This window comes from Haematobia irritans, chromosome 2 (assembly GCF_050003625.1).
Source record: "Haematobia irritans isolate KBUSLIRL chromosome 2, ASM5000362v1, whole genome shotgun sequence".
NCBI lineage: Eukaryota > Metazoa > Arthropoda > Insecta > Diptera > Muscidae > Haematobia > Haematobia irritans.
The window spans coordinates 118,835,190-118,852,861 of NC_134398.1; the positions used below are offsets into that span (position 1 = coordinate 118,835,190).

Here is a 17,672-nt window from a genome sequence, read left to right on the forward strand (position 1 = left end):
TAGACATGTCTATACGTAACCCATAAAAATACCTTTTCCCCTGCAAAAAGGTAAAAAAATTGGATGGTCAGTTACATGATTTTCCCGACCCTCAAATTCTATCATTTAAATAATAGAACATGTTGCGGTATTTGACAACCATTTAAATGCTTATTGCTTATTACATGGTTTTCGCGACAATTACATACTCTAGATAAGCATTAAATGGATGCGGCAACCCTGTCCAAACATGTTTTTTCTGTGCGTGTAAATTCTCTCTGTTCAAGACTATATTTACCCTACGGGAAATGGGTCAACCACAGGATGGTGTGTATGGACCAGTCCAAGTTCAATTGGGATATCCGAAACGCACCCAAAATGAAAAAAAACTTTTGAAATATGTCGAATTGAAATAAAATACGAAATAGACGCGTAGATCCAATAAGATTTTAATATCAAACGAGTACGGAAATCAATAAATTACGACTACTTAAAAATTGCAACTAACTGAAGCACCGGTACTAGTTCTTTGATAGGTCCTTCAGTGGCTATTTACACCAATTTCCCGTAGTGTACTTTCTATAGTCAGAAATAGTTATTTGTATGTGTTACAAACCCCCCATATAAGATACTGATAATATGGGCTATTACTGTTCTTATATGGCCCAGAAGCCAGAGTTTTACTTTGATATCAAATTTTGCACAAGGAGTATTATTAATAACACAGTAAAACCCATAGCTCCTTTGCATTGCAATAAGGATTTCAAAGTTTCCTGCAAATAATCAGCAATTTGTCAAAATAATTGCGATATAAAAGTATTTAACTTACCTGTTAAAAAAAAATTAAATCACAATACTTCTTTTGTTTTTTGTTTGGCATTTTTACAATTTTTTACTATATCTTCATTCCTGTACATTTAACAAATATTGAACTCAGAGAGGATTTTCAATATTTCTCTCTTTTACTACTTTTTACTACGAGTAAAGTAAAGGAAGACAGCTGATACGAGAAGTGTAAATTACTATAGCATCCTCAAATAAAATACACAAATTTAGTTTTTTTTTCCAATATTTTCTTTTATTATTTTTTTGTTTCTTTCTGTATCATATTTCTCATCCCTTTCCGTTTGGTATATTTTTTTTTTTTTGCGTTTCATTCACACCAGAACATTTTTTCTTTACTTCCTCCTTTTTTTGTTTAAAATTCATCAGCTTCGGAATTTTGATTTTTATCTTGCAGATATTGTTGTTGCTTTGGGTTCTTTCTTCAAAGTTTTATGTTTTGTTTTTCATAAAACGTTTGCTGTTGTTGTAGCTGCTGATCTGTGGTGTGTTTTTTTTTTTTCTTTTTGTTTCATATATATTTTTCTTGTTTCTTAGGGGGTTTGTTGTTAATAAAAATATTTAAATTTTATTTATCGCTTAACTTAAAGCAGAAGACTTTAATTAAAAAAAATATACGAATTACATTATCTGGGAATTTGTCATTCATTTTTTTGTTGTTTTTATTGTTAATAAGTTGTGTTATTTATTTTTTATTTATATAAATATATATATATGTACGTAAATTTAATAATAAATAGTAAATATTTGGGCAAAAAAGCTTCAAATTTTTATATAAAAAAGAACAAAAACAAAAAAATTACAAGTTCTAAACAGAGTACAAATAAATACTAAGAGACATTTTTAATGTCCTTTATTGTATGTAGTGTAGTTAAAAATGGATAAAAAATGTAATTTTGTCATACACACTAAATTAATAAGATTGAGGTTAGATCATTTGCCATACATTTGGTTGCTGATTTAGGAAAACTAGATTGAGAGTGTTTAAAATTATTTGACTTTTCTGATATTCTCCTAGTAGTGTTTTCTCACTATTTTATCATAAAAAAATTATATAAATGAACGAAATGTATATTTCTAATATAAATTATAAGGTTTTAGCTAATGAGCTGTATAGATATAAAATTAAGATGTATCTTTAACCAGTTCTAGATTTTTTGTTTTTGTTTTTTACTTTAACTTCCAACTCACTTTATAAGTTTGTTAACTACATAGGCCTTTGGATATCATTACGAATACATGCATACATTTGTATTCTTATGTGATATTTTAATAACTTATAGTAATAATCGAATTATGATAATTGAAATCATGTGTTAATAAGCAATATTTCCTATCATGGTTAATGTAACACTAAAAAGGTAGTGGAAAACAATTAGTTGATTAGTTTCTTGACATTATATTCGTGTTGTGTATGTCATCTGTTGTTTTTTTTATATTTTCATATACGATCTTAGAAAATACCCTGTTAATAATTACACACGCCGATTACTGTTTTCCAGTTTACAATTACTTATTTTCTAGCAGTCTTTTTTGCTGTTTGTAATTTGCCGAAAATTTTAGTTATTTCACGCTGACTAAAGTTAAGTTAGGTTAAAGTGGCAGTCTGATTAAATTTCAGGCTCACTTAGACTTTTCAGTCCATTGTGATACCACATTTAACTAAAAGTACCTATTACATATGGGCACTTCTAGTGTTAACCACTGAACCTTCTCTATTATTTACTTTTGTGGAACCAACCAGATTGCTCCAAAAACATTAACAAACTGCTTAAGTTAACGTTTGCATATTTCACTTTTTTCGAAATTGATTTTAACTTTACCCGAAGAAATTTGTTAGTAGACGCAGGAAAAGCAGTAACTGTTTAATGAAATAGCAATCATTGTCTGCTAGTTTTTAAACCCGATTATTCCTAAGGCTTGGGTTGGACATTAGAGGGTTAATAAATTGCTTTTATTTAATTAATTGACCAATTTTCTTAAAGATTTGGTTAATTAATTAATTCAAACGTTTTCGTAATTCATATAATTCAATAACATATTGACAGACAACGAGGATCTAATATGAAGGGTTAAGCAACCTAAATTTTAGGATACACGATTTACACAACATTAATAACAAAATTTCTTTCAAATAAACAAATTTTAATCTAAAAAATGTTCATAAACTTTGCATTAAAATTTATTTCATTAAATTTTTGATTGCAGAGATCTTTGAAATTTGAATACTTCCGTGAAAGCCATTTGTCTTTGAGATAAAGCGAATTTTTCTTAAAGTAACAAAAAACATTTTTGATTTAAGGAAATACCCTCATATGCAAAAAAGTTAAAGAAAACTTTTACCATATAAATTCCTTCGATAAACTGTCAATAAATTATTTTGCATATGGCCAATAGTCTTTGAAATAACTGAATTAACTGTATTAAAAATAAAAAAAGGTTTAAAAATAGGCTAAGATTTATATTGAGGATTTTGAATCTTTGGTTCAAAGTACCTTTTTAAGAAAAAATTTGTTATTTTCAAGTAGTTTCATATTTATTTATTAATTCAATAACGTATTTGTTACAATTTGGATTTTTAAACTGGCATTTATTGTTTCGTGAGTAGCTTTGTTCATACACGCCAATAAGGAATATGATCACATCCCAGATCAGTGTTATTTTTGGATGGGGACTTTGAAACATTTTTGCCGAAAAATTATATTTTCTCGAGCCATTCTTAAAGAATGGTTCGGAATTAATACCAATATTTTTGCAGGAAGTTCAAAATCTTTCGTTGGATCTAAATAAACGTGTAGGTTTAAAATTTACTTTTAATTCAAATGGATTTTATCTATTGTTACCTTTACTTTATTATATATTGGGAGTTAATGTTAACATTTCATAGGGATTGAAAGAGCAATGTGTAGCTTTTCCGGTTCCAAAAAGTTTGCCTTTACACTAATGATTTTGGTTATGATTCCGAGCCATAGAAGCAGAGAGTTGAAGTAAGGATATCTTTAAGACAAAACTCCCTTTTACATTGGAGTTTCGGTGTACTTGATACTAGGAAACAAATTTGTGTTTATACTTTTTTCTTAATGTGCTATCAGAGTCCTTTAACGATGGGTTATCGACAACTTAAATTCCCAAATTCAGACTCGACTTTAAGTAGAAAGTATGCTATGTTTTAAGTAAAAACATCTTAAAAAGAATGTTTTGAAAGGCATCTCCTATTTTTGAATATTGTTCTGCTTTGTTGTCAAGATGCAAAAAGTCAATAACGCTTTCATTAATTTTGAGGAATTTATCAGAATTATTATAGCCAGGATACCCATTTTAAGTCGAATCACTTAAGAAGGACAAATATAAATTCAAAGTCGTATTCAAATTTTAAGGAAAAGAAATCTTTGGTATCAAGATAATGTTTTTTCAGTGTATAAACTTCAGTAGCATGGCTCCTTCAAAATTTTTGATGTTTTGCTGTTTCAGTAAAACAGCTAAAATATTGTAAGCTGAAGAATATCAATCGGTGTTTGCATTAATAATAGAGTTTTTTCCAGTGTATTTTCGTCAATCATTTCATTTAAAGGGAAATTAGATGCTTTCTCCATACAGTCACTACTGCTGATTTTTAGAAATGTTTTTGGATTTTTCACCAGACCTTTTTGTTGTTGGTACAAAAAAGTTCGTTGATTGTGGCCTTATGACCTATGACTGCACATCTTGCAACCAAGGCTGTGGAGTCGAGTCAATTTTGCTCGACTCAGGCTCCGACTCCGACTCCAGCATTTCTTATTAGCCTCGTCTCTGACTCCGACTCCGGAGTCGACTCCAGGTGGTATACCTAAATCTCATTTTAACAGTATTCCAATTGTATTTTTAAGGTTCCAAAAATAGACCGACATAAGTATTCTATTTTGCCATATGTGTTTATATGCCCAAGAGAACTCTAATTTTAAATGTTGATATGACTCAACGACAAACCTCAGCAATTTTGGGATGTAAAGAACTCTACATTTTAATATCAGATCAATAAATTAAAATACGACACAAGACTATACCACAACAATATCCAGAATATGTACATATTTATAAAAACACAACATTTCAATAATAATTAAGCTTCCAGAAGTTTTAGAAGTAAAATTCTGGTATTGGTCTATATAGGCATTTTATAAAAAATAAATTTACATAAAAAAGAAAAATAATAATAAAATCAAAATGTCGGACTAATCAGATAGAATGTTTAGATGTTAAATAATGTAATGTGTCGGATATATAAAGCAAACATAAGCTGCCAAAAATTAGGACAAGCGCAATTTTAAATACAACATACAATATATAACAGGAATAGCTGGACAGTTACGAATTAAAATGGTGAAACATCGATGTAAAGAATTTCGAGTGACTTTCTCCCAAAAGACCAGCAGTGGTTTAATTTAAAATTACAGCTTCCAAAGACATCGGGTGTATATTTCTCAAGTAATTATGTAGGGCTATCTCAAAATCTGGGCCGACGGGAAAATTCCGCATTTGTTTATGAATCTCAAGTAGCTCTTAATTCAAAATTTCTGATAAATCTTATGAAAATTTTAGACTGGAAAAATTTCTTAAAAAAAATCGGAAGTTGAGTTTAAATGTGTTGCTATATCACAAAATCGTCCGGTATGACCTATCTTCGAACTCGACATGCCTGACAAAAATTCAGAACGTTAGGTTCTACTGTTATATTGCCTAACCTAACCTATTGCCTTAAAATTGTACATTTATCATGAGTATATATAGGGTCAAAAATCGATAATTTAATATGTTAAACATGGACAATGCAAATGACCAATTCAGCCCATATTCTAGTCAAAGCTAATTTTTACATCACCGTGAAATTCAGTGGCCTGAAATCCAGTACTTCGTTTTTCGATTGAAAACCCTAATTGAATCTAATTTGTCGAAATATTTCTTTAGTTAGAAAGATATGAAGTGTTTTTCAAATTTTGTTTCGCCGGAGTCGGAGTCGAGCAAAATTTCTACGACTCCGGCTCCGACTCCAGCAAAATCCTCAGACTCCGACTCCAAGTCTCCGGCTCCGGCTCCGACTCCACAGCCCTGGTCGTAACGCCAAATTTCTTTAGGAAAAAATTTTTAAAAAAGTTCATAAAAAACCTTTTTTGCATTTTGGCCACTCAACGATGTCATAAAAAATAAAACCAAAAATTTCCCGTTTTTTTTTTTCAATGAAATAAAAGTGAAGTAGTTTCTTCGCAAACGAGTGCATATTATATTATAAATTAGCCTAATGATTAATTTTAAAATTTCATTTTTTCAAAAATTATTTATAAAAAGAAGTATACTTTTTGGATGGCAACGCAGTACTATACAATAAACATAAGCCTTTGAAAAAGATTGGAATTCAATACATTTGCCCACATTATTCTTCTATAAAGAGTGGAAATTCAAGTATATGACAACCATTTATGGTTTGCTTAATATTTGAGTTCTACATGCTTTCATGCAATGTGGCTTAAGAAAAATGTTCAATTTATAAATTTTTCAAAGGTTTATGTTTATTGGGATAATTCAATTATCTTATGTATGTATGCATGTATTGTAAAGTTATATACGAATAAATTATTACAGTTTTTTTGGTTTTCAATAATTTTGTAACCTAGGTTTTTCTGTCCTTGTTAAATTTTCATGGAAAATGTAATTTTTGTAAAATAATAAATATTTGAAAATCTTTTCTTAAAATCCAATATAGATATAATTTTCAGTTTTTTAGTTGCTGTTCTTTTCTTTTATTTTTTTGTAAGTAGAGTAAAGATAAATTTCTTTTTTTTTTGTTTTCAAAGCGTTAAAATAAATAGAAAAAAGGAAGGATATATATTTTTTTGTGAGGTTTCCTCGCTAGTTGTGTTGAATTTTAGCTTCTTTTGCGTGGGAGGAATTTTGGTTTTGCTTTTCTTTTTTGTGTGTGTCATCAGTGAGTTTTCTCTTTCGTGTTTTCTTATTTCAATATTGTTGTAGTTTATATTAGGGTTTCGCTTGTGGGTTTTCTTTCTTTCTTTTGTTGGTTTTCTTTATTTTGTAATATATGTTGAGTGTATATAGAGAGAGATTCTTTAAATACTTCAATTCATTTAATAATAAACTTAATAGAGCATTGTTTCATTTAGTTTGTGTGTTTTTGTTTCTTTTTGGAAATTTTATTTTATATTTGTTTTGTATATAGTTTGGGTTTTTATTTATTTTTTTTTTTTGTTTCCGCTTTCCATTTCATATATAATAATAATAATTTATTTTGTTTCATCTATTCATCACTACTGATTTGGTTTACGGCTTTTAGCAAGGAAAATTGCAGCTTGCTTTATATTCTTTTTTTTTTTAATAATAAACCATTATTCAAAAATTTTATTTCTGCGTGTATACGTGTGTTTGTTTGTGTGTGTATTTGTGTATGGTGTTTCCTTGATAATCCCTAACTAATTATTTACTTATCCTCACCGATACCTTCATCGGCCGTAGTGGCCTTTTTGGTTTTGCCCGTTGCTTCATCAGCCTTGATATCACACTTTTCAGCCAGCATATCTTCGATGCCTTCATCAATCGGTTGATTTTCTTTATTCGCCTCGGCCGCATCTACCTTAAATTCGGGGGCCGATGGTTCGACAGCACCATTTGTATGCATAGGATATGGTGTCATTTTGACGCGGCACGTTTCAAAAGCTTTTTCAAAGCCTAACTTAGTATAAAGGTTACGAGAAGCATCGTTTTGTGGACGTATCACAACAAATGGTTTATAGCCTCGTTCAATAACAATTTTCGTTAAAGCTGTGGCCAAACGAATGCCATATCTATGAAATATAAAATTAATTATTAATATAATATTATCAAATGCTAATTGATTATGTAATGTTGTCTTTGGGGGAAAAATAATATCTAACAAAGATTCCCTTCACCATAGGTATATATATAAGAAAGTCCCTTGAAGACAATGTCTTGAAACGGATAAGGGCTTGTGAATTTTCGCTCACGCTCCCAAAGAAATTTGTTAGTAGACACAAATTTCAGTCCTTTGTATCCTATTGATGAGTGCTGGCTAAACGCGAACGGCGTTTCGCAGTACAGTAAAACCACTTGGAGAAGATTTGAAATGGTTAGAAAATTAATCAGCTTAACTATGGCAGAACAAGTTTTTGGTATTCCATCGAAACTGGGATTGAATACACGGCCCTTTGTATTCTGACATGCTAGCAATTGCACCACGTAATTCCTATTTTTGGAAAATCGACTAAATGTCTTTTTAAAGTAACCAAACCCGACTTATGGAAAAAGTAAAGAAGTAAATATAAATGCTAATAAGATTCAGATCTCTTTATGCTGAAAACACTAGTTTACAAAATAAATTTCTTTTCGTGTACGTTTGATGAGAGGTGACTTTTCTTATGTATTTTGATCTGCTAAATTCGTAAGATGATACTTAAATGTAAGAAATAAGACCAACCGAAAAATGACAAAGTTATAAGCCTTTGAGTGAATAAATTCGATGCCAAATCATATAAATAAATATATGCTGCAAAGCCTCAGGAACAGTTTTAACTAAGTTTTCTTTTTATTTTACCCATTTTTGTTATGTTAAGGTGTGGTTTACTAAAAGCTTCCTGATATAATGAAGCCCGCCTAAAGGCGGGATTGGGCATTAGAGGGTTAAATCTCTTTATACTGTAATAGATCCCGGCAATAAAAAGAACATCCAAAATGTAGTATGGATCCCTGACTTTTGATCCAGAAGTACTGAAAATTGGGAATTTTACATGGGCTTGTCATAGGATGGAAATACTCTGTTTTCGGATTCTTTGCACAGCATTCGAAGTTATCCAATGGAAGTTCATTTGAATGAAGAATTTTAAAAAGCAAAATACAAAATGCCAATTTCACTTTTTATTTTTATTACATTGTTATTTTCTTATTATCTAATTTTTACAATTTTAAAAAACTTTTTCGGTCCGACCTGGGGTTGAACCATACTCGTCCACAAAGGCAATTACACACGAAAAATTGAAAATTCAAGTATTTGGCAGAAAATGAGCTACCATGGAATTGACCAAAATTTTAAATTTCCAAAAGAACTTTATCGGTAGTGGAAAAAATAGATGTACGATCCCGGGATACACTTAAAAAGAAATGTTTGTGGCATAACTATCAATTTTTTGCTGGCATATGTTTTTTGTTTTAATTTTGATTCGAAATCCTACACACAAAAAATTATCACCGACTTTTTTTCAATTAAACACTTAATTGAATTTGCAAACGGATTCAATTAATATGTTTATTGATTCAATTAATTATTTAATCAAATTCGAATAAAACCCAATTAAACAAATGATTGATATTTTTTACGTTTCCAAATTAAAATATTAATTGATTTAATCAATTTTTTAATCAATTCGGAAATAATTTTCAATTACAAACGTGATTGAAAATTTTTGTGTTTCCAATTACACATGTGATTGACCTTCGTGATTGATTTTTAATAATTTTGAGCGATGGAAAAAGCGAAAAGAGGACAAGAGAATGGGTATTTATTCAACAACGTATGATGAAGAGATCAGTCTGTGGAAGTTACTCGTAACGAACGGTTGGGTTTTTGTTTTTCGCTTCAATTGAAAAACATGATTGGCGACATTCTATCTGCTGCATTCAAAACGTGTGCATAAATATTTTGAACGCAACAAATCATAGCAAAGGGTTGAAATAAATAAAGTGTGCAACAACAAATAGCCGCGTGGTATGTGACAGAACACATTTGAAATTACCTGGGTTTGTAGTATTGTAAAAATGGAAAACAATGCACGTTTAGTGAAGGTAAGCAATTGTGAATTAAACGGACTAAAATAATATAGTTTTTATTCATTTCAGTTTATTCATTATTTTTTATTCATTTCTTTTAGTGTGCAATTTTGTTTCGTGAAATTTACAATCAACTCTATCATTTCATCAAATATATAGGGTGATACGGTCAAAATTTGGTCAAGGGAAAACGCGTGTAAATCGGTGAAATCGTTTATTTAAAATATCAAATTAAATTTCTTTTCTCAAGTTCAAATCCAAATCCGAATTGCCGGGCCTCACGCTTGACACCTGCCATCAGATTTTGTACAGCCACCTTGCCCACCTTCTTCGCCGCAGAAAGCCAGTTTGCCGTGAACTGCTGCTCGTCCTTAGCAGTTTTTTTTTTGGTCTTCTTTAGGTTCCGCTTGACAATAGCCCAGAATTTCTCAATTGGGCGGAGCTCTGGCGTGTTGGGAGGGTTCTTGCCCTTGGGAACCACCTGCACGTTGTTGGCGGCGTACCACTCCATGGCCTTTTTACCGTAATGGCAAGATGCCAAATCCGGCCAAAACAGTACGGAACAACCGTGTTTCTTCAGGAAAGGCAGCAGACGTTTATTCAAACACTCTTTCACGTAAATTTCTTGGTTGACAGTCCCGGAAGCTATGAAAATGCTGCTTTTCAACCCACAGGTACAGATGACTTGCCAAACCAGATATTTCTTTGCGAACTTTTATGTGCTTGAAAATATCTGCTACCTTTCCCCTTCCTTTTGCCGTATAAAACTCCTGTCCCGGAAGCTGCTTGTAGTCGGCTTTGACGTAGGTTTCGTCGTCCATTACCACGCAGTCAAACTTCGTCAGCATCGTCGTGTACAGCCTCCGGGATCGCGCTTTGGCCGTCGTATTTTGTTTGTCATCGCGATTTGGAGTCACTACCTTCTTGTAAGTCGATAGTCCGGCTCGTTTTTTGGCTCGATGCACGGTTGTAGACGATACACCCAGCTTATTTACGGCATATCGGAGAGAGAGGTTAGGGTTTCGCTTGAAACTACCGGCAACTCTCTTTGTCGTCTCAGCGGCTTCCGGGTTTCGATTTCCCCCCGATCCAGACTTCCTGGCTGTCGACAAAAGTTCCCCAAACACTTTAATTACATTTGTAACGGTTGATTTGGCAACTTTTAGCGATTTTGCCAGCTTTGCGTGCGAGTGGCTCGGATTTTCGCGATGTGCGAGCAAAATTTTGATACGCTGCTCTTCTTGTTTGGACGGCATTTTAACAACTGAAGAGTGAATTCCAAAATCAAAATAGGAGCAACATTCTACACACACACCTTCAAAATGAGGGGTGTTCAGGTTTTTAAATGCAAAATTGAAAGAAATACGTCAAGTTTATATTGACCAAATTTTGACCGTATCACCCTTTATAAGAATAAAAGAATATGTTTGTTATCAAAAGGTGGGTACCGTATTGATCTTTTAAAATTTAAAATTTTTTCACTCCTAGCGGTATGGGCGGTATGGGTTTTTTTCGGAAGATTCACCTTGAAGTTGCGAAGTAGCGTTGGCATTAAATTGCATTTTTATTTTACCTGCCTTTTTCAGTTTGAACCCAAGTAGAGAGCAGTATATCGGATAGATAAACTAATGAGCTGAATTATGTAATGGTAAAAAAGTTCTTTCTTTTGGATTTAAAAATATGAAAAATATCCGAAAATAATAAAAATATGTATTTTCCATTTATATTTTCCAGAATTTGCAAAGTATCATCAATATAATATCAAATATTACATTGCATTGCCATTATTTTTGTCTTTGATTGATTCAAATTTTAATAGACGATTTCAATGTGTGGAAATCTTGGAAAGGAATTGTTACTAAAATTAAATTACCGAGCTCCTTAATACACTTTTTCATGCTAAAAGACTACAACTGCAAAAGAAGATTAAAAATCTTCAACCTGGAACTTAGAATTGAACTTGATAGTCTAGGCAGGTAATGTTTAACAAAATTAACTTTTAATTGAACAAAATCAAATTCGAATTATTCTGTTTACTTTCGGAAAAACTAATTTAGCTTACAGGCTGCTGATTTATTGGAAATCTAGGCGCATCTACATATTAGAAGGAACATGGTAGAGGTGTGCACATGAATAATATTTTGCTAACGCTCATGCACACTCACGCACGATATTTTTTGGTAGAACTCACGCTCACGAAAAGAAAATTTGTACTCACGCACGCAAATCTTTTTAATGTCGTGACTCACGAAAAGTGTCGTTATTCACGAAAAACCTCGTGACTCACGAATAATTTTATGAGTGATTTACATATAGAACCTAACTGAAAACAGTATGTATATATGAGTATGGTTAAAATCGAGTGCGTTATAAAACTCTTACCACCTAGGATGTCATTAAAATTGTAAATGAATTCAACTCGTAAGCATTTTATGTTCTTAAGCGGGATTATTTTCGTGAGCATGTTTTTCCGAAATTCGTTACTCACGTAAACTCACGAAGATATTATTTTCGTGAATCACGCTCACGCACGATATTTGGTTGGTTAATCACGCACACTCACGCCATAGCCGTCAGCGTGACTCACGACTCACGCGTGAGTCACGAAAATTTTAGTGAGTCACGACAATTTCGTGTCACGTGCATAACTGTAGAACATGCTGACATCGTTAATATGATAAGGAAGATAATGATTTATATAGTTTATTTTTTAACCCTTTAGTTGTTATTGATCATAATAGTATGTCTAAGTTATGTTATACCTCATTCACATTACACTTCCAAAATCCACTTTAACTAGATTTCAACTGTCAATTGCCTTATAAAAAGGGAATTTCAAATCCACTTTTACTCGATTTCGAGCGTAATGTGAATGAGCTATTAGAACAAAACACAAAAATAACAAAAACCAAATTCTTTAATCTATAGCATAATTCAGGAAAATAAAATATTGAAGATTTTTTATAAGAAACGCATATTTTCTTTTATTTCAAATAAAATTAACTAAGATTTTAGGGGCGCAATATATAAATTTTTTGATTGAAATTTATTGCTAATATCAATTAATAATTTAATTGAATCAATCAAATAGTTGATTGATTTTTGTCTCGAAATTAATTAAAAGTTTAATTGATTCAATTAAATGTGTGATTGAATTTTATGTCAAAAACCAATCACGTTTTTAATTGATTCAATCACACAATTAATTGATTCCGTTACAAAATTCAATTACATTTTTAATTGAAATCGCGTTGGTTTTCAATCAAAATGATTGATACTATCATTTTCGTGATTGAGGACATTTCAATTAAAAAAATGATTGAATCCGCAATTTTCGTGATTGAAATCAAAAATTTTGTTTGTGTGTAGTGGCTTAGAAAATAATGTCATTTACACTACAGAAATACTGTATTTGTGATCACTACACTTCCCTTTTATATACAACAATGTATTCAAGTGGATACATATGTCGCCTAAAGCTATGCAACAAAAATTTTCTAGAGTAGGTAAAAGAGAACGGATGCAATCGGCCAGTGTATTTAGTAAATACCAGTATTTGCAATCTTAAAATACAAATTGGTAAATGAATTTCAACCATCAATATTCAACGCAACCGACAACTGTCGGTGGTTGCTAGTATGAGTGCTGGTCTCTCAAAAAAAATAAAACGTAGTAAAACAACCATTCAAATTGGTTACCTCATATCTCATATTGGTTACCTCATATCTCATATTGGTTACCTCATATTCTCTCAATTCTCTTAAGGTGATGCCAACTGCCGCTAGTAGTTGTTTTTGAGTGCAATCGCACCCTTGAGTGCAATCGCGCCGTGCATTCCTACGATGCCGATTGGTTTAACACCGCCAAACACTGCAAACGAATATTGGTATATACTAGTGGTGTTTTTATTCTTGCATTTATAGTAATGCAAAATATCGTATGGGAATAGGTGTCTTACCCACTGTCACCGACATTTTGTGATTAAGAATGCAATACGAAAAATAGCCATCGGTTGTAGTTCTCTGGTAAATCCCCAGAACTACAAAGTTCAAGTGGTGACTTTCAATGAAATCGAGATAAAATGATTATTAGGATAATTTAAAAAATTAAAAACAGCATTTCACTATTCTGGTCAGAAAAGCCGATACAAATGCATTTAATTTTGTATTTTTTCTTTATGTGAAAGTGTGCCACTTTTTAGTGATAATTGCACCACGTATTATTTCGAGTGTCACCAGTAGGATAAAGACACGCAATGATTATCATCAATCTTCTAACGAGATGGAGGCCAAATAGATTCAACGGTAATTACGATATTCTTGTCTACAACTAGTGATAAATAAAAAAATATGTAATAAGTATAAAACGTTTTCCTCACCCCAATCGTCTGTAATTTGGACGTGTTTGCATAGAAAACATAGCGCCATAGTAAGAATGTACCATCCAAGCGGCCAACTCATTTGTATCCTTTCGGAAGACACCTAAGCCGGGCAGCACTCTTACCAGCACATTAAAAACATCAACGCACTCAATTTCATTGGCCGGATACAGATCGTGTATGTGCTCGCAATCTTCCACTTTGAGTGGACGCATTTCAGCATCTTCGGGCAGCTCATCCAAATTTAAGTCCGTATTGAGTTTATTGCACACATAAATGTCACCCTCTAGCCTCTCCATGACGCCCATTTTCTTATAGAAATCATCCAGGCGATTCATAATAGCAATGTGCGTAAAATTCAGGTACAATGGTAGCTTCCAGTCGATCAGTATGTCTTCGGTTTCCATTAGATCCACATGTTCGATTTGTTGTGAGGGGCAAAAGATGCCAAAACTTCGATATATGTTGTTCTCGGGCTATATAAAACCAAAAATAAAACCAACACCCACATTAATTGAAGAAACATTTGATAGGACCATGAAGTGTAAATTAACTTTACCGTTAGAGTACATCCTGGAAAATGTAAGATGATGGGTTTCTCTGGCCAATCTTTGGAAACATAAAACTTAAAATCCCAAACACGATCATTCAGGTACGTTCGTATTGTTTGATGAAACTGAAATAGAAAAAATATGGAATGATCGTATTAATGGAATTGAAATGGCAGGAAATATGTAGAGAATTTGTTGCAATATTTTTTGAAATTAAACCATTTCTGGGACTTCCCGAACGAATATCAGAGAGAGAGATAATTATAACACCGATGAATCAAAGATGTATGAGAGGCGGAACTGGGTGGAAACAGAAGCTTACCGTTATCCCGCTTTAGTGCCATATTTGCCATTTTTTAGTGTTAACAAATTTGTGCCACTAAATGCAATACTTATTATATTTCTGTGCTACCCTTTGGACATAATGTGACACTTTGTAATTATTTTACTTTTAAAGTTGGGTCTACAGGGAAAGTTTTTTTAATTAAATCTTTTTTTAACTCGTTTTTCATAGTTCTAATAGGTAAATTTAACTTTTTTGTTTCAATTGGGTTAAAAACAGAATTAAGAATTAATAAAATGGTAATTTTATAAATTTTTGAGGTCAAACGTTTCAGACAAGCGTTAGAATGTATACAAAATCAAGAAAAACAAGTAAGAAAAGTAGAAAGTCGGGCGGGGCCGACTATATCATACCCTAAACCACCATTACAGAATTAGTAATCATAAGCATTTGTGGGGTAACATATAGGTCTGGGAGATAAACCGCAGTTGCATATTTAAGAAAATTAAGGGGTACATGTCTATGGGTGCTTTGTGTCAATCTGACTATAAGTCATAGCTAATGTTGCCAGGGAAAATGTTCGGTTTACCCTACAAGGACAAAAAAAGTTCCCTACTTTCCTATACATTCCCAAACAATTTTCCCTACTATATTTTTTTGACAATAAATTCTTTCCCCTACTTCTAGCAACACTGGCTGTGTTGATATTGCACATACGGAGTTAGTATGCCACTAATATTGAGCCCATTATTAAAAAAGAGAAAATCGTTAAATTAGTGTGGGTAATAAATACAAATTTGTAAAAATCGAGCAATATTCTTATGTAAGAGCTACAAGTACGTATAAGTACGATCGGCTAGTACATCAAAATTTGAAATTTGGGTAACATTGGTTAATAAATAAGAGTACTATGGCCAAATTTGGGAAAATCGAGCGATGCATATATATGGAAGCTATATCTAAATCTGAACCAATTTGCATAATATTTTGCGGGTTTGATTAATACCACAAAAGGTTACCTTTTGCAAGATTTGAGTAAGATCAGTTAAGAAATGAGGCCTGTATGGTCAAACATAAGGTTATCAGGGGCGAATTTTTCAAAATCGGGTGATACATATATGGGAGCTATATCTACATCTGAACCGATTTCGATGAAATTTTGCACATATAGTTAGTACTATAGAGGTCTGGATCTAGCCAACTTTTAATAAGATCGGTTAATAAATAAGGGTTCTATGGCCAAATTTGGGAAAATCGGGCTATACATATATATGGGAGCTATATATAAATCTGAACCGATTTCAATGATTTTTTGCACATATAGTTAGTGCTATAGAAGACTACATTTTTTCTTACTTTGAGTAAGAACGATTGATAAATAAAGGTTTTGTGGCCAAATTTGGAAAAATCGGGCGATACATATATATGAGAGCTATATCTAAATCTCAACCGATTTGGATGAAATTTTGCAGACTTGAAGGGCGATGGAAAATATTACCTTTTGCCAAATTTGGTGACGATCCGTTTGAAAAAAAGCGCAACGTGACCCCATTTGTCGAAATCGGGCGATACATATATAGGGAAGCTATATCTAAATTTGATCCGATTTCTTCAAATTCAATAGCGTTCGTCCTTGTGCCCAAAAAACTCCCTGTACTAAATTTCATCAAAATCGGTTAATAATTGCGACCGGAATCCTGTGAACAACAAATACATGGACAGACGGACGGACGGACACCAAGCGCTAGATCCAAAGATAATAAAAGAGGAAGATGGGAGATTTGCTACTGAGCACATCAAACCATTTACCGCATTAGTTTAATACTCGAACCAAACGCGTATACGACAAGTATTGACATAGCATTAAAATGCACATAAAAAGAAATTAAGAGCACGAAATAAATTTCCATAAAGGAGAAAATGTAATTTTTTTGTTGTTGTCTAAAATTTATCATTGTTTCATTAAGAATATTAAATTTTTCATTTAAAAAATAAAAACTAAAAACAACTAAAAGGTTACAAACATGTATTAAACTAATGTGGTAAATGCAACATTTGGTATGACGCAAGCCAATCTCCCATCTTCCTCAAATCTATAATCTTTTGCTAGATCGACTCAGGAGGTGATTCTGAGTCGATCGGTATATATTTTATGGGGTCTAAAATCAATATTTCTGGTAGGCACATTTTTTGGCCGATCAAACTTATTATACCCTGACCACTATGTGGTTTAGGGTATAAAAACTTATATAATTTATTTAATTAGCAAAATATCACAACATTTTTTATTTCACATCCAAAACACTGAAGTCGGATCACACCTTAAGAAGTGATGTAAATTCAGTGCAACGTCTGTTGAAATGGTGAACATCCGTCCTATGACAAATCCATGTTAAATTCATCGCTTCTGCGCCATTTTTGCACCACTTCCGGATCCAAAAAGAACATTTTCACTGCTTGTTTTTTGGCGACGCTTTTTTTTCTAGGATGTTTCCTGGTGATGAGATAAATATATCATTTAGAACAAGAATTTACATGGCAGACATATTTAACGACATATTTTTGGTATGTTCTGCATTATTAAATGTCATATGGAACAATATCGTATACTCTTCCTAGATGAGACCCAAACGTGGAAATGTACTCGAGAAACACCTGCAAATATGAAAGCATTTGGTTACAAATTGAATCTGTTGCTGCATTTGTTACTTAGCGGCATCGGGGAACACATATCACCGGAAGCTATCACCATTGATGTGTGATTGTGTATAACCTCTTATAGGTTGTTGCTTTCAATGCATCATCACTTAAA

At 32.3% G+C, this 17,672-nt stretch overlaps 1 protein-coding gene across 2 annotated transcripts in view; it reads right to left on the minus strand.

The window, feature by feature from the left end:
* Positions 1-1,030: 1,030 nt before the first annotated feature.
* Positions 1,031-17,672, minus strand: part of LOC142226095 (uncharacterized) — an 87,767-nt gene continuing 71,125 nt past the window's right edge. For both annotated transcript variants that reach the window (XM_075295970.1, XM_075295969.1), the window contains exons 4-6: positions 14,586-14,702; positions 14,027-14,502; positions 1,031-7,652 (exon numbers count right to left, since the gene is read on the minus strand). In XM_075295970.1, coding sequence (XP_075152085.1) covers positions 7,289-7,652; positions 14,027-14,502; positions 14,586-14,702 — 957 coding nt within the window. In that variant the 3' untranslated portion in view covers positions 1,031-7,288. The remainder of the gene's footprint in view (positions 7,653-14,026; positions 14,503-14,585; positions 14,703-17,672) is intronic.